Raw genomic sequence first — 20,773 nt, forward strand, 5'->3', positions numbered from 1 at the left:
CCAAGTTATTTGAAATCTAGCAGTACAATCTGATATGTCCCAGATCTACTAATAATTTTCTTATTAAGTAACAACACTTGGGTTATCAGATGTTATGCATCTTATTAAATATGTAATTTAAGTTCTGTTACTACTAGGTATTCAAATGCATAGAGTATGATAACACATTTGTTAAAATGAGTAATCAAATCCCTTTGGAATTCCTGTGCACAACTGATCACTATCACATTTGATATTTACAAGTAAACATCTTCATTTAAGGGAGAGTATTTCACTCCAGCACACAGGATAGTCCACACACACACACACACACACACACACACACACACACACACACACACACACACACACACACTATCAACAAGCCAAAACACACAAACCATAGTGAGAAATGAAATGCACAACAAAAAAAAAAAAAAAATAGGTTAGTAGGTCATATCAGTTTTGCTAGGGTTATCTATCACCTGTCTGCCCCAGGTACAGTACAACTTAATATGCTGTGACAACTTGCGTGCAATAAATTAATATAAAGAATTTAAAATTGCATGTGGTTTGATTTCAATTTGAATTATTCAGTAATTTTTAAGTCAGAGCCCATATCCCTTTTAAAATCCAGTTTTTTTTGAGTTGCTGACAATAACAATTGCTCTCAAATATACTTTGTGCCACAGTGTCCAGTTTCTGTCTGAAAGCCCAAACACTGAAGACAAATGAACACAGTAAGAGGAATAAGGCAGGTGATGCAAATATTAATTAATACTAACACTGTAGTAAGACAATATATGGAACAACATACAAGTTACACCATACCTTTAATACTTTTAACAAACATACATACTCTCCAAAATGAGGTCAATTACTCATATCCTAAACCCTCAGTCTCTGCTGTTTGTTTCTAGGGCAAAACCACAGATGAATCAGACTACAAATGCCTCAAGACAAAAAAAAAAAAAAGAAAGGAAACAAACTGGCCCAAAAATATTCCATTTGTAAATGATGCAGTCAATACTTCTAACTGGGTCACATTCTCATGGTTTGCCCCATGACCTGCAATTCTCGAAACAAAAACAAGCTTGAAGGCAAAGTAACTTAGGGGAGGGATGGGGGGTGAGAAGTCAGTGATATACAATTACATTAACAGTACAGTGATTTATTTTTTTTTTTTAAATTAGTTTTTGTGGTACACTCCCTTTCTATAGAAGTACAAAGTTAAAGTCAAACTAAATTTTTAATTACACATTTACAAACAAACAAACAATCAATCACACAACCATTAGATTCAGTTTTTCCGATCCAAGCTCTACACAGAGGAAAACTTGTCACAGTGCGACGCTTGTGCATCTAGGTAAGAAACGTGGAACTGCGGTGTATACTCCACACCGAGAGGAGCAGCGCACGGCACGCACACGGTCCGGTGTTGTGCCCTCCCTTGCACTATCTGATATTGCTACGACCCTGCTGTTGTCGTGATGGCCTGTCCTGGTGTTCGGTGAGCCACTGGTGACAGATATCCTGCATGGTGGAGTCTCTGGCGTTCTCAGCCGCTTGCATCACCTCCTGCACAAGGGGCCGTGCCTGGCTTCCCTCCAGCTTCACTGCCAACAAGTACGCAGCTCGTAGTTTGCTGCACTGCAGGTAGGCCTTAATCTGGGCAGAGGAAAACGTGTGAGAACTGCAGGACCAATACTTGCTCTCTACTATTTGTCACAGCAGCAGGTAATCATAGGTGTTAAAAAGATACTGATTTACAACCAGAAGGTTATAAATAAATTTCATATATAAAGTTAATTAAACTGGATTTAGCAAGTATAAATGGGTTTTATAAAAAAAAAAAAAACCTTCACAGGTCATATTTCAACAAAAATGAGAAGAGACAGAAAATGTAAAACAGACACCCCTCACCTTGTTTTCTGGGCTTTTAGTCTCCAGAATTAGACTCTCCAGCTCCTTGGCCTAAAGGAAAAGAATTAAAAAGCAAGGAACAGGACTTTGCAACATACGACTCATGTCATACGTTAAGTCTGACCTGCATACTACATAAACTAAACATGGTCTCTGTCCATTTCACAATGCTGCACCGTTACAGTAATTCTAAACCACCTTACAATGTGGATTCAACAAAGCCGTAACAAAGACTCGCCCACTGTGCTATGACTTCCAAAGACAGGTGCGTGGTTCGCGGACTCACATCAGCTGGGCCCTTGTCGGCAAGAGAGATGCAGCCGAGAATGATGTTGTCGCAGTCACTCTTGGTGGAAGCCCCCGATTCACCAACGCACCGCAGCAGCTGTTTTACAGCTGCATACTGGCGCTGTCGCACAAGCCGCTGGCCTGTCCGCACATATACTGCTAGGGCATCCAACTGGAAATCCTGGAGAAAGAAGGGCAACAGCAATGACAACAGTCACCGATCAAGTCCCAGCAGGGGTTCTGCTGCAGAGTGTTGATCAAAGCTATTCTGTAGCTGTGCCAGTAAAGATGCCTAGCTCCACAAACAGGTAAAAACATAACTCTAAATAACCTAAATAAACAATAATATTCCTTTTTACCTGTATTACTCTATATGCAATGCCAAATCCTTCTTCAATATTTTTCCCTCCCAGGAGTACCTGGAATAAGAGATTAGAGTGAGAAACTCATACTATATGATTTACTTCCACATAAAATCTCTAAAGCCATCCATCACCCACCTTGCAAGCCACGTCAATTTTCATTTGATTGCCCCCGAACAGCGTTGGGGGTGGGTTAATGCTGACATTCAGGGGCTCTGTAGCAGCTGTATGGGTGGGTGAGGAGCTTTCGCAGCGGTGCAAGAAACGTGTGACTTCCAGCTGCAACTCGATGGTGTTCATGTGTCTGGAAGAAAACACAGCAAACAAAGCGTGCATTTAACACAATACAATGGGCCAGGTGTCTTCACATTTCCAAAATATCCATATCCTTATATGATATTGCCCAGATGTCATCACATATTCACAGTTTAGTTTAAACCTTACATTTTTTTCTATAGTGAAAAGACTGGAAAATGTACACTCCCACTTTCGCTCACCGGGACACATCATTGGAGGACATCTTCTTGCGAAAGGAGCTTGGAGACTTCCTGCGCACAGCACCGCGGCCCTGATGTTCCTGCAGGTAGGCCCTCAGGTGCTCCTTGGCCCTCACGAGCCAGCGCTGCTGCTCCCCCAGCTGCAGGTATGACTGGGCGCCGTGAGTGAAGAAATGGATGCAGGTCATGGCCGCTCGCACATGGTCCTGTGGAGGAGGAGTGTAGTTGAGAGCAGGAACCAACCACCCAAAAGAAAGAAAAGGGAGAGGAGACACCAGAGGAAGGCCAGCTGACCGTCATGAATTGCTGCAGTTGGTACAGGGTGTGGAAATGCCTTCGGCGCTGTAGCAGGTGGCAAGAGGCAATTAGGTATCGGCTCCAGCCCTCCAGGCCTGGGTCCAGTGCTTCAAGCAGGCCTTGCAATGCTCCCAGGCGGCCCTGCTCCAGGCTGCACTGAAGGACACCCTCCAAAAAGACTTCCTCTGGACAGTCCTGTAACCAGACATAAGAATCTCCATGTCACCTTTAAAAGCAGCACTTTGACAGCAACCATCTATTCAATAAACAATTGATACAACCCTGACGAATGGAGAAATCAAGTGAAATGAAAATCGGCGTATGCAGCATATGCCATCAGGATAAATGCTAAGAAACCGTGTGCTAATCTACAAGTGAAAACTCAGTTGTGGAAAATTTCTGATGTGGTTAAAGCCAGCATGCTCAGGTTCACCTTGTTCAGGAGGTACACAAGGGCTTCCTTCATGCCATCGTGTCTCATATAGAAGCTCACTATGGCCAGGTGAGTGCCGTAGTTGTGCAGGTAGTGTAGGCACTCCTGGTGGTAAATGCTTTGTTGGCCTCGGCCCTCGGGCCTCTCCACAGGACATGGTTCAGACAGTGCCTCCTCCAGCTCCCTCAGGGATGCCAAGATGTCTTCCTCAACATGCTGAGGGATGAACCCCAGTGTTAGTACACATGCAGGTAGTTCAGTGCAGATAGAAGCATATTGCATGAGGGCCCAGGTTCATAGTTATAGTCCCTGCTGCAGTATCCAAGAGCAAGTTGCTTAACCTGCATCACTGTAGTCAAATATCCAGCTGTGTACATGGATAACAAACTAAATAGTTCTCTATAAAAGCAACAACAGGACACTGCAGGGCTAAGTTCAAGCAGACAGTAAAAGTACCCAAAACCCAAGGCAGAGTCTGAGAAGTAAGACACATTGCAATTAAAGCCTTTAACAAACAAACAGTCTGATTGAAAACCTCTGAAGTCATCCACCTATAATCAGGAGCCTAGATACTAGATACAAACTATGTTAGTACCCTGCTGAACTTGGAACAAAAAATACTGGTTGATATACGATGAATTTTAAGGTAACAGCAGAGCATCCAGGGTGGTACCTGAGCATGCGTGGGCCTGGTGAAGACCTCCAGGTACTGAATGATCTCCTGCAGCAGCCGGGGCCCCTGGCTCAGTTGATTGAGGTCCACCGGTGCTTTCAGACAGCGAGCAAACTTCTCCCGTGCCACAGTCAGGTTGCCTGCCTTCAGGGCAGCCATGCCCCAGGCCTGCCAAACACCACCGGGGTCCAAGGCACTCTTGGTGGACACCTGAAGAGACAGAGGGGAGACCCACAAAGAGTACAAATTCCTTTCAGTGCCATGTGACACTTGAGTACTTCTTCCCTCTAACTCAGCCAAAGAGAAATTAAACACATTCCATACACACAGAACATTTAAGGTGGGTGTTTTCTGTGGTAACAAAACAGTGGCCATATAGATTTTAAGGACGAAGTATCCGCTAGCAAGATCTCCTTGTTTCATAGTCTGAACATCTAGACTGGTTTTCCTGAATATGGTGTACTTATGGATTCTATGTGTCTTGATGTCAATCCTTGACAGATACTGACAGGTACCATCAGCTAGATCTCACCTCCACTGCCAGTTGGTAATATTCTGCCTCCAGCAACTGGTTGCGAAGACGTGTGACAGCGGCAGATTCCAAAATATCATCCAGACATGGAATGTATTTGTAGTTGGCTGTTACCAGAATCTTGAGCACATCCACTTTGCTGATGTAGCTGGAGATAATGGAATGAGTGAGGGACAAAGTATAACACAAGTGAAATATGTGCTTCCAATTTTGTGTTTATATGTATTCATTTAGCAGACACTTTTCTCAAAAGCGACTTCAGATGAACACTATAGTTCATTGTTCATGTGTATGTAGCAGCCCACACCTTACTGACCTAAGGTGACTTACACTGCTAGATACACCATTTACAATAGGTCACTCATTCATACATCAGTGGAATACACACACACACACACACACACACACACACACACACACACACACACACAGAGTGACTTTTAGAAAGAAAAGATTTCTCAAGCAGGCAACTGTAACGTAAGGAGAAAAACCAATTTTGGACAAAAGATTCTTTAGGCACCTGAACAGTAATTACAACTGCTTTTTTTTGGGGGGGGGACCTACAGTGATTTCTGCCCATTTAAACATATGGATATTTCATAAGAGCAATTCAAGATACTTGAATACAACAATTGAAGACGATCAAACAGACGATCAAAACACTGCCATATACTCCCTTACAATGAAAACCAAGGGAGTGGATACCACGCATTGAACTCAACTCAAAAGCACTTACCTTACATACCTAAAAGAAAAACAGGGGAACAATGCAGCACCTGCTGTACCACTGATGTGCTGTGTCATTTCATACTTTCAGATATCAGGCAGATTCTGCTTTTCACACTGAAAAGACTGACCCCCCCCAGCTCCACCCACTGCTTACCTGTCACACAGCGCAAGGTCCTGGTTCCGGCCAGCCTTGACAAACATGAGCTTGGCACTGAAGAGAAGTTGGCGCATGATGTCAGTGAGGAGGCGGGCATCCACCTCTGGGTTGGTGAGCCCACGGGAGAGGGAGCGGCAGTGGGTGATGAGCTGTTGCCCACAAGCCACATGGTCACTGTGCAGGGACAGGATGGCGATGCACAGGGATGCACTGGGGGCCTGGGAACAAGGGAGAAGGCCACGCATTTACTCAGTTCTACCCCAACATGCAGCCCTTAAGGTCAAATGCATTAAATGCTAGATTGATCAAAGAGACTGAAGCTGGGCACTGCTTTATTCTGTTCATTCCAGGCATTATTTTGTTTTATATAAAGGCGTCAATATAAAAAAATTTATCCGAAGTCTGCCCAAAAGAATATTTAAAAGCTAAGTGTCATGCGAGTCAAGAAGTGCAGTAACGTACTGTAGTTGGCTCCATATTTGTTGCTGTCTACAAGCAAAACGCAAAGTGTCCAAACTTACTGCCTAGACTGTTTTACAGCCTGTTGGTGATAGTTGGGGAAACTATTGTGGGGTGTTCGAATAGGCTCGGAACACATTCTTTTTCACATTTAAGATTATGGAAAATAAGACTCTCAGGATCAGACTCTTAGCACCGTTTTCTGGAACAGACTAGTTTTGTAAATTGATGGACACCTGTATTATGAACAATGATCACAGAAATAATGAGCAGCAGAAGTACACTTTCTAGCAGGGAAAGAGGAAAGGACCTGCTCATAGTAGAACTCGCTTTGTAGCTGCTGGTTATCAGCAGGGTTCAGGGAGAGGTGGAACTGACGCTCGGGGACCTCAGGAATGTGGAGGACTCCATCTATAGCTCCCTCGTTTGCCACAGGACTGCCAGCCACTTGAGAAACAAAGATGGTATTGTTAGCAACGATGGTCTCGCATCTCACTGAGATCCAGAGCTTTGAGCACCACTATCCTTACCTTCTGCTTGCTCCAGGTCTTCACTGCTGCAAAAACAAGCAAAGTAAGCTGATTATCACCGAGTTAAATAAAGAACCTGAAGATCAGCCATAAAAACAAAACAAACAAAGAGTAACGGTACATCAGCATGAGGCAGTCTTACACTGGGTGGAAAAAGCTGTAGCACTGGTCACAAATACGTGAGGTCTCTTCCATGAAGCCCTCGACTGGCATACGCCGGCTGGAACACGCTTGACAAACAAGACGCCCGCAGCGCCGGCAGTGGTGTCGCCGGTTGAACTGGGGATTTGGACAGACGGAGCCATAGTGAGCATCTGAATGATATCATCAGTGCCCTGACTTACAGTACTGTGCAAAATTTTTAGGCACTTGGAGGAAAAAAGCTGTAAAGTGAGAATGCTTCCAAAAATAACGCTCTTTATTAATAAACTTCCTACAAAGCTTAGTAATCATCCATCGTCAACAACCCGCTTGTCCTGAGCGGGGATGCGGTGGCCTTGGCCGGGTCCCGCTCTCTGGCGGGTCTGGGGGTCGAGTCCCGCTTGGGGTGCCTTGTGATGGACTGGCATCCTGTCCTGGGTGTGTCCCCTCCCCCTCCAGCCTTGCGCCCTGTGTTGCCAGGTTAGGCTGGTTCACCACGACCCTGCTTGGGATAAGCAGTTTCAGAGTGTGTGTCTGTGCGTGCTTTCTTTAATGACACACAAAACACACACACAAACACCATCTGAACCGCTTGTCCCATACGGGGTCATGGCGAACCAGAGCCTAACCCGGCAACATAGGGCGCAAGGCTGGAGGAGGAGGAGACACACCCAGGATGGGACGCCAGTCCATCACAAGGCACCCCACTCGGGACTCAAACCCCAGACCCACCAGAGAGCGGTACAGGCCAAACCCGCTCCACCACTGACATACAAAACCCTTACTGTAACTTTTTGCAAAAGGAATGCTTGGAAATCTAAAATATGCTCTTTCCCCATTGACACTAATGCAGAAGACATTAAATAACCATCATCACCAACCATAACATTTTTTGTGATACACTACTGTGCCTAAGACTTTTGCACAGTACTGTATCAGCATGTCAACTATGTCATTTGACACTTCTGTCTCACATGCACCCTGTCTCTCCTTCAGCCACATTCCGAGTCTTACCATGGTGAACCTTTCCCGAAGGCAGACCATGCAGGCAGATTTATGGTGGTCTGGAATCCACTCTTTTCGACTTGGGGGTTTCTCTGGAGGTATGAACTGGGTAGAGGTCCTGGCTTTGCGACCACTCTGAGTTGAAGGTGTGTGCACAGGCGTGCTGCCTTAAATTTTATGAATACACAGTCGTAGCATGAGAGCAACATGTAGCAGCAAGTTAAATAACAGAAATACTAACATGCTGAGGTAGTGATACTGTTATACCGTCTGCAGCAGCTGAGAGTTCTCACTGTGTGTGCCATCTTACCTGTAGTGGGTGGTGGGGTCTCTGCTCTGGGTGAGGGGGGGCAGCTCTCTTGGGCAGGACACTGCATGAGGGCATCCTGAAGGCTGATGACAGAATCTATGGAGAATCAGGGTGAAAAATGTCACTTCACTTGTCATTTACAGATATCCTCATAAAACCAGGTAAGCAGAATGTAAGGACTTCAAGATCTACCTTGCTGGTTCTTAACCAAAGCATGTATTTTAAACTGCTCCAAATAAAAAAGCACAATGGAATAAAAATGTACTTTGCTTTGGAAAAAAGAATAAACTGCATATTAACAATAAACTATATTAATAAACATTTCCATCTGTCTGGATTTTAACAGTCACTAGAAATGTTTTACAGAGCTTTGTTGAGGTTGCTAGGGGCCCTGTTTGATACCAGAGCGAGTTCTCTCCCTTGGTGCGTAGGGGAAATCCAAGGCTTTGCGTGCATAGCTGGCCAGCAGCACGTCGATGTCAGCAGGGCTAAAGCTGCAGTCCTGGCCAAGCAGCAGGCCCCGCAGTGTCTGCACTGCCACCGCCGCCCAGTCCACCTTCAAGTTCATCAGCATCTGCTCCAGCATTAGCAGTGGGTTTGACAGCAGAGGGAAGTAGTCGTCCCGAGCCGCTGGAGGGAGGGTCAGAAGCACCTGAAGGAGCGGGCCAATTTCACAGATATTTATATATGGAGAGAGCTCGGCGGTACTAACAAAGCCAGTGGCAGTTTACAGCAGTTGATAAATTAAGTAAACTAATAGCAGGATCTGGGCTATACCAGTTTCTCTACTACAGTTCTGGCATATGACTACATGCTGGGTCTGAAACAAGACTGTGTCCAACCACAGGTGTTGTAAAAGAACCAAGGGGAGGCAAAAACTCAAGGGGGGGGGGGGGGGAGACTTATGCTAAACTAAGTTTTTCCATGTGACCACATGAAAATATGGCAGTACACCATCTACACCTCAGCCAAGACTAAGTTCATACCCACAACTCAATCACCCGTGTCCTCTGACCTTGGAGCCCAGATGGAGATCATGAATATGACGTCTCCGAGCAGGGGACATACGGCTTTCGAAGTGCAGGGTAAGGTAATCGGCCAGAAAGTGACAGGCAGCCAGTCCAGGCTGGCAGTCCAATGCATGCTCACAAACCTCCAGGCCCAGAGTAGAGCCCGCAAGGCTCTCCAGCAACTGAGGAAACAGAGTTATCACTAAAGCACAAACATAAGAAAGGAAATTGCTCAGTGTTTTGAGTATGTGTTGTTTTTTCTAACCATAGTACCTGAATTTATTTTTAAATGTTTCACAAACTGTGAAATCTCTCGAAATAACAGGAAAGCTTGGCAGTGCACACAAATTCCTGTCTCGTGACAATCAATAAAAGCTTAATACAGTTATTCCTTATTTAATTTTCTGGTTAGATCAGATTGTTAAAGTCTGACAGACGTAATACATTAAATTCACGGTAACATTTTAATATAACAGCAGGATACCTTCACATAATTAAAATGACTGAAAATAGCAGTGCTGTCTTGGAAAACTGGTATTTGATGCCAATTGCTGACATTCATTATATTGTTTATTCATCCCAAAAACCAGTGCTCATCATCTTGTTACTGATCACTGGAATACGTGAACGTCAAAACATATGCTATAAACACTGTGGAGGTGAGTTGAATCAAGGCGGTTCCACACTCCTATTTTGTTTCAAAGTGTTTTACTGACACATGCAAACTGAGTACACTTGGATGGTACAGCTAAATCTTAGAAAACAGATAAGCAAGGAAACGGTTAAATACAAGAAATTTGTTATCTTTAAGAATGCGTAACTTGGCTGTAACAAAAACCAGTGTACACTCAAATATTGTATAATGTGGTGTTGAATCAGACAGTCTAGTTTCAACTGGAAGATCTTCAAAAATGAACACCTAGACACTCATGACTGTCTAGTATGTTTACAGGAGGTGCTAACAAACAGCTGAGCTACCTTTGCAGACTTGACCCACTCCCCTCTCACAAAGTGAGACAGGACTGTGTGTTTATCAAGGTGAGAAACAAAAAGACTGAGCACCTGGAAGGCCTCATCCATCTGCCCCCTTTCAAGCAGGTAAAGCAAGTGTTTTGTCTGCAGCTGCAGGCTCAGCTTTGTAGAAACAGGATACAACTGGACCCACTGCCCACACAGCTCAAACTCCTGTCCGAGAGGAAAACCCAGAGTATTAGACAAAGATGTCATTGTGCACTACTTATTACGGGGAATCACGATCAGATGCCCAAGGAGATCAGGCCTGGGGTAGGGTGACTACTGATGTAACTCACATTGGCCTCCAGCATCATGTAGAACACTGTCTCAGGCTCACGTCTAGATTCCACCTTCAGCTCCTGCCACGTTGACCATGGCAACGGTGGTGGCAAATTCAGCATCTGTCAAAACCCCAAACCATAAGAGAATGGGGGGGTGAAGAATAACTCAGAACAAATCCATAAACCAAAAGAAATAATCTACCAAATATTCACCGAAGTTTGAGACTTTGAGATATGACGAACCATATCTATATCCAACAACTGCTTATCCGTTATGGGTCAGTCAACACCAGGAAGCAAAGTAAATAAGGCAGGGGTACATCATGGACACTATGTTAGTCTATTGCAGTGCTTACTCTGTGGTAGATATGAAGCTCCTGTTTCTTAAGCTCTAGCTCCCTCTTCAGGGACTCCTCAGTGTTGCCATCACTGAGACAGAACTGCAGAAGCTCAAGACAGGAGGGAAGCGGCCACAGCTCCAAGCCCCGGAGAGCCATACGCGCTCGCAAATCGGCATCCCGCAAACGGAAAAGCTGCTCCAAATTCCCTCTGCCTTCTGGGTAAGAGCAAAAGGTCACAGTGGGGAAAGACATACGTGGGTGTTTCAGTTGTCAGTCTTTGTAGCAATGACCCCGTGGCTGCCTGTACTTGTACACAATTGTTTAAGTCTGCTAAACTAATAGCGGTAGATGACCGTGGCTTGACCAACAGATGTGTCTCCTACTGTCTGAATAAGACAAAACTAAATACAAAGACTAACTACAACAAAAACAAAAGCTAACACTTCAAGGCCTCTGGCTTTTACTGAAAACCCATTCTTTGGTAGTGGAATGCACAGAACACCTTCTAACCTTCCAGGGCTGCACTTGCCAGCAGTTGGTCCCGCAGCACCCACTCCTGGCTGCAGTTCTGCCCATACAGCTCCAGCAGGCTCAATGCACGTTCCAGATCTTGGGTGGCCAGCGCCTGTTGGAAGGCGTCAGTGACCACAGCTCGAGCAGCGCTTCGGTGAAGTCCAGAGAGCAGAAGGCCAGCCAGCAGCTTCCCGCACAGGGCAGCACTTAGTGTTGACGTCCCACCACTTTCCTCCAGACTGCCCGAAGGCCCCAGAATAGGCTGGGCCATGGCCTGGAGATAGGCCTGCAAGACAGGCAGCTCCTTCAGCAAGGCTTCCGTCTCCCGGGTGAGCTGCTCAACATCCAGGACCCCCTCCTTCCGCCCCCCACGGAAATAGGAGGGGAGGCCAGGCCAAGCCATGGAGGTCCTCGCCACTCCGCCTCGGCAGGCACTCAGGCAGGCCAGAGAGGCCAGCAAGGGGGAACGGGACTTGAGGAAGGACAGGGCTGAGGGAGTAAGGAGGAGAGAGCTGGAGGAGCTGGAACTGGAGGATGAGGAGGATGATGATGGGGGTGAAGACGATGGAGAGGTGGTCAGCGAGCTTGGAGTGGTTATTTCCTCCGGGGACACCTCGGAGTCAGAGTGGATCTGTGTACCCAAGCCCGGCAGGCCCAGCATGAGAGCGTGCTCCTGGGCATACTGCTGTAGCAGATCTGCAATGCCACTCAACCCAAGGAGACCCCCCACCCTTGTCCCAGATGCAGCTGGCACACCCTGGCCAGTGTTCCACACCGGGAGTGCCTCGCAGCAACGCTGGATGATCACCTGCTGGACATTCAGTGCCAAACCCTCCTGCTTCAACAAAGATGACACCCTACAGGGAAAAGGCACAAGGAGGATGAGAACATAATCCAGACTAATCAGCACATAGTTAGGAAGAGATGTGATGATTTCAAAAGGAACTAAAGACAGGAAACGAAGAGAAAAATGTACACAACACAGAATAACAGTATGGGCAGTAAATGGTGTACAAGTGGTGAGGGTACAGCATACCTTACAGGAGACACCTGGCGATCAAAGAGCAGATGAGAGAGCAGTTGAGATGGAGGCTGCAGTAAAACCAGAAGAGGATTCCCCAGTTTGACTTCACCTGCATGTTCTGTGGGGACATAGAGGGTCAGTACTGTCCACAGACAGGGAAGACCACCAGTGTCTGTAAAAGGGTACTTCACCTTCTGAGCTCAGGCTTCGAACCAGGACCGCAGCAAAAGTGTTGATGTAATCCAAGAAGCTGCGCATGTAATCGGGCCTGGAAGGGTCATCGCCAGCTTGAGAGGGACACAGCTGATCCAGAGAGCGGAGCAGCTGCTTCATCTGGGAGCGCACAGGGTGAGAGTCCAGCTCAGACGGCCGAAGACTTGCCTGTTCCACCAGGGCTGCCAAAAGCCCCACACCGGCACGTCTGTCCACTGCAGCAGGGAAAGTGCGTTAGATGAAGAGCACTTACACACACCCTTCAGTCACATCCCTTTCTATGGCCTCTTTCTGACCTGCCGACTCAGTGGAGGAGCTCAGGACTTGCAGGGTGAGCTCCAAGTGCTGGGCCAGGCTGAGCCGTGTGGCAATGGCTTCTTCGCCGAGTGTCGGATGGGTGCAGAGCAGCACTTCCTGAGCGCTGCAGCCAAAGGGGCTGGAATCCACACACTCCTCACTTGCTGTCTCTGCAGGCAGACAGATAGTATCTCTGCTTTGTGGCACCTGCCTCTGATTTCTCTCAGGTTTGACAAGCGGTCAGTCTGTAAAGCCAATCTTCCAGCTGCCAAAACTTAAGACCTGTAGTATTAAGTTACACCACTACACATTTATTCATTTAACTGACACTTTTCTCCAAAGTGAATTACAACGTTAAGGTCAGAATTATTACATGCTTACAACCATTTACCCATTTATACAGCTGGGTGATTTTTTACTGGAGCAATTTAGGGTAAGTACCTTGCTCAAGGATACTACAGCGGGAGGTGGGGGAATTGAACTTGCGACCTTCAGGTCCAAAGGCAGTAGCACTAACCACTACGCTACCAGCTGTCCACCATAAGACTATATAAAACTGATCATTACAGTCAACAAATTTAGTGATTCGTTTATGGTTTGGAAGATATTATTTAGTTAGTCTGTAAATTGAGATTTAATTACTGAGCTCAACAGGTCTACTCATTGTGCTGAGGCAACAGTTTAGGCCAGTTCTAGATTTACCCATCTTGGCTGCTCCCTTTGCGTTGACCGTGTGGTTCAGGATCTTGCTGATGTGCTGCAGTACTGCAGGGAACCCCCTGATCCCTTCAGAACGGGGCAACTTGAAGTCTACTTTTACTCCTGGAAGAGAAACATAGAAAAGCCTTTAACTGCCAGACACAGGTATACCCTAATGAACAAGACAAACCCAAACAGAACACTTTAAAGTCAAACACAGAAGCAGACAGGACAGTTACAGTAGATTCAAGATCTGTACGCCACCTCGCCCTTCCAATGTGCTGTTCAGCCTGCGGTCTGCAGTCTCCAACAGCTGCCGTGAGGTCTTCCACAGCTGACAGTTGCAGCAAGCCAAGTCAAAAGTAGCCATGGCTGGGGGGCTCAACTCCTCGAGCAGGGGACGCAGCAGGCCAGAGGGATCTGGGACCCTGAAGTTCAACCAGTAGTCCTCCTCCAGCGAGGGGACCGGGTGCCCAGGGGTGCTGAGGAGCCTGTCCGCCACATCCGAGATGGAGTAGAAGGCCACACCTGCACATAAGAGGACAGGCAAGATGTTCGAGCATTGGGTTTCTTTTCGTGTAGGTGTCCACAGCAGATGGGCAGGGAGGCATAATACCTGCTGCAGCAGCGCTCCCGATGGCCTGCAACGTTGAGCGCCCGCTGCTGCCCAGCCGCCTCCGCCCAACGCTTGGTGTGCTGGACCCTTCTGATGTCTGGTTCTCCATCTTTTGCTCTACTCGGCTCAGCTCCTCCAGTACCTCCTGGTAGCGCTCCATAAACACAAGCTCCCCACAGCAGGCTGAGCCCTCCAGCCCAAACATCACGGATACCTGAGGAGGGAGGAGGCCATCAGCTCAGGAAAGAAAAATACTGAAGAGTCATGGATCCACCCTTTGCATCCACAGGCCCCGTGCAGAGTCACTTACCTGGTGAGCCTCCAGGAAGTTCCCCCGCCGCACACAGGATATTAGCAGGGACTCCGGGGGTGAGAGCATGGCAGGCACCAGCCAGCAGTGAGGATCACCACAAGGGCTCTGCTCCTGATCTACAGGGGTGATCACTGCTCCACCCCCTCCATCTGTCACAATTGCATTCAATTACAAACAATGGCCATAGTCTCAACACATCAATATCTGCAGACACCACAGCTTAACAAACAAAACATCTCAGAAACCATTTCAGTTCACAGGAGCTCCACGCCAGTACAACAGATTATGAGCCTGGGTGAACCTGACCCAGAGCAGTCACTGCATCTACATCCAGCACTGAGGAAACCTCAAGAATGGCACCTTGGAACCCACATACCAGACGTGCTGGCGCTGACTTCACCATTCTGCTGCTCTGCTGAGACGAGGCGCTCGGTACGATGTCGCCTAGTCTTCTTCCTCTTCACCCTTCCACTGCTGCTGCGTTTCAGCGGCAGAACTGGGTTGGCCACCTTTGTGGGCCGGGTTTGCCAATCTGCACCTGTGACATAAATCGCCAACAAATCCTGTGTCATATATTATTGTCAAACCACATTCATAAAATAAATCGCTGCAAAATATTTTTGAATGAGCATACACACACAAACAACATCCTGTGTCTCAGCTTCATGAGCCACATGTGCACTTTCTCAGTGAAAACCAATCACTCACCGCTGCTATTACCAAAATTGCTGGTGATGATCTGCAGCCTCCACTGTGCCTCGGCAATCCGCTTGGAGAGCCTTTGCAGGCGTGCACCGAAGGCCTCCACCGTCACCGAGCAGCCAAGGTTTTCAGCCATTTCCTCCTCCCCAGGCAACGCTCTCCCATCCTCCTGCCCTGTCCGCGGGCCCACCACACACATCCCCTCAAGGCTCTCCCTCAGAAGCTTCAGGAAGCCCTCCATGACCACTGTGTCCACTAGGAAACCTCTAAACCCCTGGATAAAGTGTCCCAGGTCCACGCATTTGTAATCTTTGTTATGGTCTGGTGGCATGTATTTTCTGGGCTGTTGTTGTGGCTGGGTCCTTTCCCCAGCATGGTGCACTTCAGTTTTAGCTCCCTGTATTCTTTCTTCAGAGTCTTTCTTCTTCTGTCGCATAGAAACATTGTCCCATTTCTCTAAACTACCCCCAACTGGTGATTCCTTCTCTAGTGGTCCTCCCTCCCCTGCTTCCACTTCCTGGAGGACAAAGTCAGAACTGGACAAAAAGAGGAGTGAGAATATGTTCTCCAGGAGCTCCAGCCGAAATAAGACCGGCACAGCTTCCAGGTAAAGCTGGCACTCGGACAGGTAATGCTGGAAAAGTGCAGTGCACCCTGGGGAAAAAAAGGTCAAGAGAATGGATGGGGAAATTATTCACAGGAGGCTAGGAGTACACTGCAGTCTTCACCTACTTATTGCAGAACAGCTAAAAGGGAGGATATGGAGATACAGAGGAATCATGTGCAGAGATACCTTCTGATGTTGTTGAAGTCTGGTCTTGGTCCAACACCTTCAGCTGGGCCTCCTGGCAGTTTTTTATGGCTGAACAGTCCTTGCACGCAGAGTACTTGTGGACATTGACACAAATTGCATACAAGGCGTACTTCATAGCACAAAAACCCTGGAAAAGAACCACATTCCTCCGCACGGACAGGTTAGGTGTGTCAGTATCATCCGCTTCCCCTAGAACACAAGGACTTTCATTACTGGGACAGCAAAGTACAAACACCTCCAGAAGGCAGGGCAAACAAGGAGAAGGTATACATCTAACCTGGCTGAGCCAAGTGGTCCAGGCCAAGCAGCAGGTCCAGCACTTTCCTTTCATTCAACCGGGCTAAGGGCATAAGGGACTGCAGGATGAAGAGGGCAGAATGACTGTCCAGTGTGTGCAACTGCCCCAGGATCGCTTCAGTGGAGATCCCTCTATGTGCACAGACACACACCATACAGTATAGAGTTGGTGTCACAATGTGTACAGATGGTAACACTGGGAAGTATAAGGGCACAAATTTATGCAAGATAACCTACTCACGGGTTAGTCTTTGCACACCATTCCAGCACTCCTAATTGGGAAGACAAATTGTCTCCAGATTCTTTAAGGACTGAGTCATTGGCAAGAGCCTGGGGGGGAAAAACAGTTAAACACTGAGGGGTACTGCCAAGTCAAAGAAGATACCAGAGAACACAGTATCATGGGTCTCATAGTTGTGGGAGTGGAGTCTGTGTGAAGGGATGGAGGTTACCTGGCTATGGTGAAGTATCTCCAGCAGCTTTTGAGCCGAGTCCAAACTCTGGCAGTGCGTCCATCCTAGGAGGAGAAGTAGGCGGGACAAGGGTTGAAACTCTCCTGTCAGCAGATCCTTCAGCCTGGAGAACTCCTCCCTCCTAATCAGGTCCAGCGCTGTCACCTAGATGAAGGTGAACGGGGGGGGGATAAACACAAAAATAAGTCATACAGGTTCCTCCCTGAAATGAAAGTAAAAACAATATTAGGCCACCACTTCATTTGTCACAGGGAACAGATGACAAGGGATTTTTCCCCCCCCTCACTTCTTCTTCTTCTCAAAATCATGACAATGTGTCATTAAGTGGTGAAATGTACACTTCTACAACCACAAACACTTACCAGGACCTGCTCCAAGAAATGCCTGCCGCTGCTCAGACACTCGAAAAAGATCGCCTTCCACGCTGATGCACGATTGCGGTGGCAACACAGCCCAGGTATCAGCTTCCCTGCCTCAGACAGGTCCCCTGGACCAGAGTACGTTGACAATTACAAGCTCAGAGAAAGAAGTAAGAGGACATAATATAAACTTCCGGAAGAGAATTCGTTTAGGGAAAACGGGTTGTACACCTAAACACAAGTGTCCATCGCACCGATCAATACCACACCAAAAGCATGAAGCTCTGTCATCGTTAAATGTGGCGAGGCTCAGCTGACATGTAAATTTCCTGACAAGCTACAAGATGAAGTGATAGCAACCACATAAGCAGAAGTGTAAAGAGACAGATGCTGCTCAGAGACACGCACACTTGCAATACCACTGACTAAACCTTACAGGAGTAAATACTGAGAGAAACAATGCGGTTACAGTTTACTAAAGATCCACCAACTAATAAAACTGCTCGCAATGGTGTACTTTACATATGCCCATGTCTACATTATAATCTCTATTAGAGGTACTGTATATGTTTAGAGGGTATCTACGTTGGTATAGAAGACCATATCCAAGTTGGTGTATACAGGAGGACAGACCAGGACGGATTTGAGGATAATATGTGTAAAATCTACAGCGTAACGTGTGTGATTTTCAGAGTCTAACCTTGCGATGTTGGTATATCCCTCAACAGCTGGTCTCTGTGGAGCTGTATGGCCATAGAGCAGTAGAGAGAGAGGAGGGCATGGCAGCGGGGTCGCATAAGGCAGCTCAGCACCCGCTCCTCGCACAGCATGCCTCCACAGGCGCCCCAGAGGGCCTTGCACAGGTCGTTCACCTGCCCACCAGCTAGCTCAGACCCCCAAGGCATCAGGGCCAGGACGGAGTACAGCGTTTCCGCACAGGCCTCCTGCCTCGGCGACCGAGCCAGTTTCTCCAGCAGAAAGCGGGTGAAGATGTCCTGCAGCACACGGTCCCTCTCGCCCGTGCCGTCACTAGATCGGCGGCCCTGCAGGAAGCGCGCCAGGGCTTGAGCTAGTCTGGGCCTGCTGCTCTCCAGCAGGGTTCTGAGGCAGAACTCTGCACGTGCACTCAGGCTCAAGGCGGACCCCCTCCTCTCCACGACGGCCTGGTGGAATTCCTGAACAAAGACGACCCTTTACAGTCGACGAAGTCGCAAACCGGTCGAAACAACACACGGTTCAATGAAACGTGCAAAAAGGTTTTGTAAACTCAAAGATGGAGAACTGTAAAGAACAATGAACCGCACGAACCGGGAAACGGATAACTGTTAACGGTTTCCTCATTTTTACTTTAAAAAAAAAAATTCCAACACAAGAAATGCATTTGTTTCAAAATACAATTTAAAAACCTTAAGCACTGCTTCGGGAACTTCTCCACTCAGCTCTTCCAGAAGCAAGAAGAACTCCAGCTGTTCTTTGACTGATGCGGCAACCTGCAGAAGAGCGCGAGAGCCAAAGACGCGTTAAACTGACAAGGCGGGTATGTTAATGCGGACGCAAGTATGTCGCGCAAACAGAGACAAGAAAACATGTCACGCGTGTTATTAGTCGTGTGTCAGACCTGTACCTCCTCATGGGCCCATCTCTCCGAAACCTTCAGCCACAGCCAGGCCAGCCGGTGAGGGCTGCCTACAGTCTCCCACCTACAGCATGAACCAGACCTCAGAACTATATATCATCATCATAATAATAATGAAATAATGATAATCATCATCATCAATCAAACAGCCAAAGCTGATTTTAGATTTGGAACACCATCAAGTCATCTTTTCTCACAACACCAACTCACTTGAGCACATATGGACAGGTGACCAAGGCCTTCAGGATGTTCTGCAGGCCTGGGGTGTGGCAGAGCTGAGGGACGCAGGCGCGAGCCAGCTCCCACTCTCCACACCGCAGACACAGAGCGAAGAAGCGGAAGAGCTGCTCCACGGAGCTCTCCTCCTCACGGCCAAACGGGTGCACGATCGCTTCCAGCCGCCGATCCATCCCGGCTCACCGGAGCTCAATGCTTCAGTTTGGGGGTATGGAGGGGAGGCCACCTAACATGATTAACCTGTAACGGGAGATGAGCGATGCCATTATTTAATTCTGCACAGCAATAAGGAGGAGAGAGTATCACATTACAGTACAAAACAAACAAAAATCTCACTGTATGAAAGCACTGGGGCGGACAAATATGCAGTAAAAGAGAGTTATAATCTTTTAGGTGCAGCCATCATGTAAAACGAAAGACATGACCCAACACTACAGCACCATGACCGACAAGAGCTGTGGAGCAAGATGTGTAGAATCCCGGCTCGCGGAGCTAGCACTCATGTACCCAACTGTATAATTAGGGTAAATCACTGTGCACAGCTTAGTGAACAAGCCTAACTTTCAAAGCAAAGCAAGCATCAACATATTATAATTATTATAATAGCAACCATCTAGACAGCACACAGGGGGCGCGGTGGCGCAGTGGGTTAGACCAGGTCTTGCTCTCTGGTGGGTCTGGGGTTCGAGTTCCGCTTGGGGTGCCTTGCAATGGACTGGCGTCCCGTCCTGGGTGTGTCCCCTCCCCCTCTGGGTTGCCGGGTAGGCTCTGGTTCCCTGCGACCTCGTATGGGACAAGCGGTTCAGAAAGTGTGTGTGTGTGTGTGTGTGTGTGTGTGTGTAGACAGCACAAGTAAGCACTAGTTTACCAGATCAATACTGCTCTTGCCACACTTCCTTCAAATGACAGGGAGGAGTCTGTTCACCGGCATGTACAAACACAATGGCTCCAGTAAACAACAAGCACAGAAAAGGTGCCCAAAAAAAGTGCTACATATTTACAATTATTATTACAACGACCGCCGCCCGAGCGGAGCGGAGCGGAGCGAAGCGAAACGAAACGAAAATCACACCCGTTCGGTTCAGTTCCAGACTCTAAGGGTTTCCTACTGTCAGCTCCAGAGACCAGTTCCGACAAGAAGTCTTCCTAGGGAGACACTTCTAGAGAACTCGTGTTAATAGAGTGCTAATAACAGCAGCGGGTGGACGTACAGCCGACTCCACTCCTCGGTCTGAGTGCGGTCTCTTGCTGCCTGTCTCCCTCCGCGGCGCTGCGCTCCGTTCCGCTTCCGAATTGTTATCGCCCATGTTTGGCCATGCCGGAGCGATCATGTGACCAGGTCAGCTGACCGGCCAGGAGGAAGGTCAAAGGTCGCGTTGTCACGAGGAATGCGCTGCATTGGTGGCAGCGGAGGATGCCGAAGTGTTTCTTGTTTATTGTGGGTTTTATGACGTTTAAAATGATCGAAGGAAGCAGGCTGCGTGTTTAATGATAGTGGCGTGTGCTTTATTTACGAATGATTCTTGACGCCGAACGTATTTGGCACACACAGTTATAATTAGTTTGAGTTTCCACAAATTGTGGATTCTGAGTCTTTCCTAATTTGGTGACTTAAAATT

General features: G+C 47.5%; 1 protein-coding gene across 1 annotated transcript; it reads right to left on the reverse strand.

Moving 5' to 3' along the window:
* Positions 1-413: 413 nt before the first annotated feature.
* Positions 414-20,463, reverse strand: zfyve26 (zinc finger, FYVE domain containing 26). Its single transcript, XM_018727712.2, has 41 exons — positions 20,227-20,463; positions 19,128-19,394; positions 18,906-18,981; positions 18,688-18,771; positions 17,982-18,456; positions 17,285-17,409; positions 16,902-17,066; positions 16,691-16,779; positions 16,430-16,581; positions 16,132-16,341; positions 15,345-15,992; positions 15,013-15,174; positions 14,634-14,785; positions 14,324-14,537; positions 13,972-14,235; positions 13,711-13,830; positions 13,008-13,178; positions 12,690-12,926; positions 12,511-12,616; positions 11,472-12,331; positions 10,977-11,176; positions 10,636-10,740; positions 10,388-10,510; positions 9,331-9,507; positions 8,718-8,967; positions 8,316-8,411; positions 8,015-8,172; positions 7,002-7,138; positions 6,860-6,885; positions 6,640-6,776; positions 5,868-6,088; positions 4,985-5,132; positions 4,453-4,662; positions 3,780-3,995; positions 3,344-3,541; positions 3,050-3,255; positions 2,691-2,856; positions 2,550-2,609; positions 2,189-2,371; positions 1,903-1,953; positions 414-1,647 (listed from the first exon to the last, which is right to left on the reverse strand). The coding sequence occupies exons 2-41, from the start codon at positions 19,325-19,327 to the stop codon at positions 1,435-1,437; spliced, it is 7,791 nt and encodes a 2,596-aa protein (XP_018583228.1). The 5' UTR covers positions 19,328-19,394; positions 20,227-20,463; the 3' UTR covers positions 414-1,434.
* Positions 20,464-20,773: the final 310 nt, after the last annotated feature.

The sequence above is a fragment of the Scleropages formosus genome, chromosome 15, assembly GCF_900964775.1.
Source record: "Scleropages formosus chromosome 15, fSclFor1.1, whole genome shotgun sequence".
Lineage (NCBI taxonomy): Eukaryota > Metazoa > Chordata > Actinopteri > Osteoglossiformes > Osteoglossidae > Scleropages > Scleropages formosus.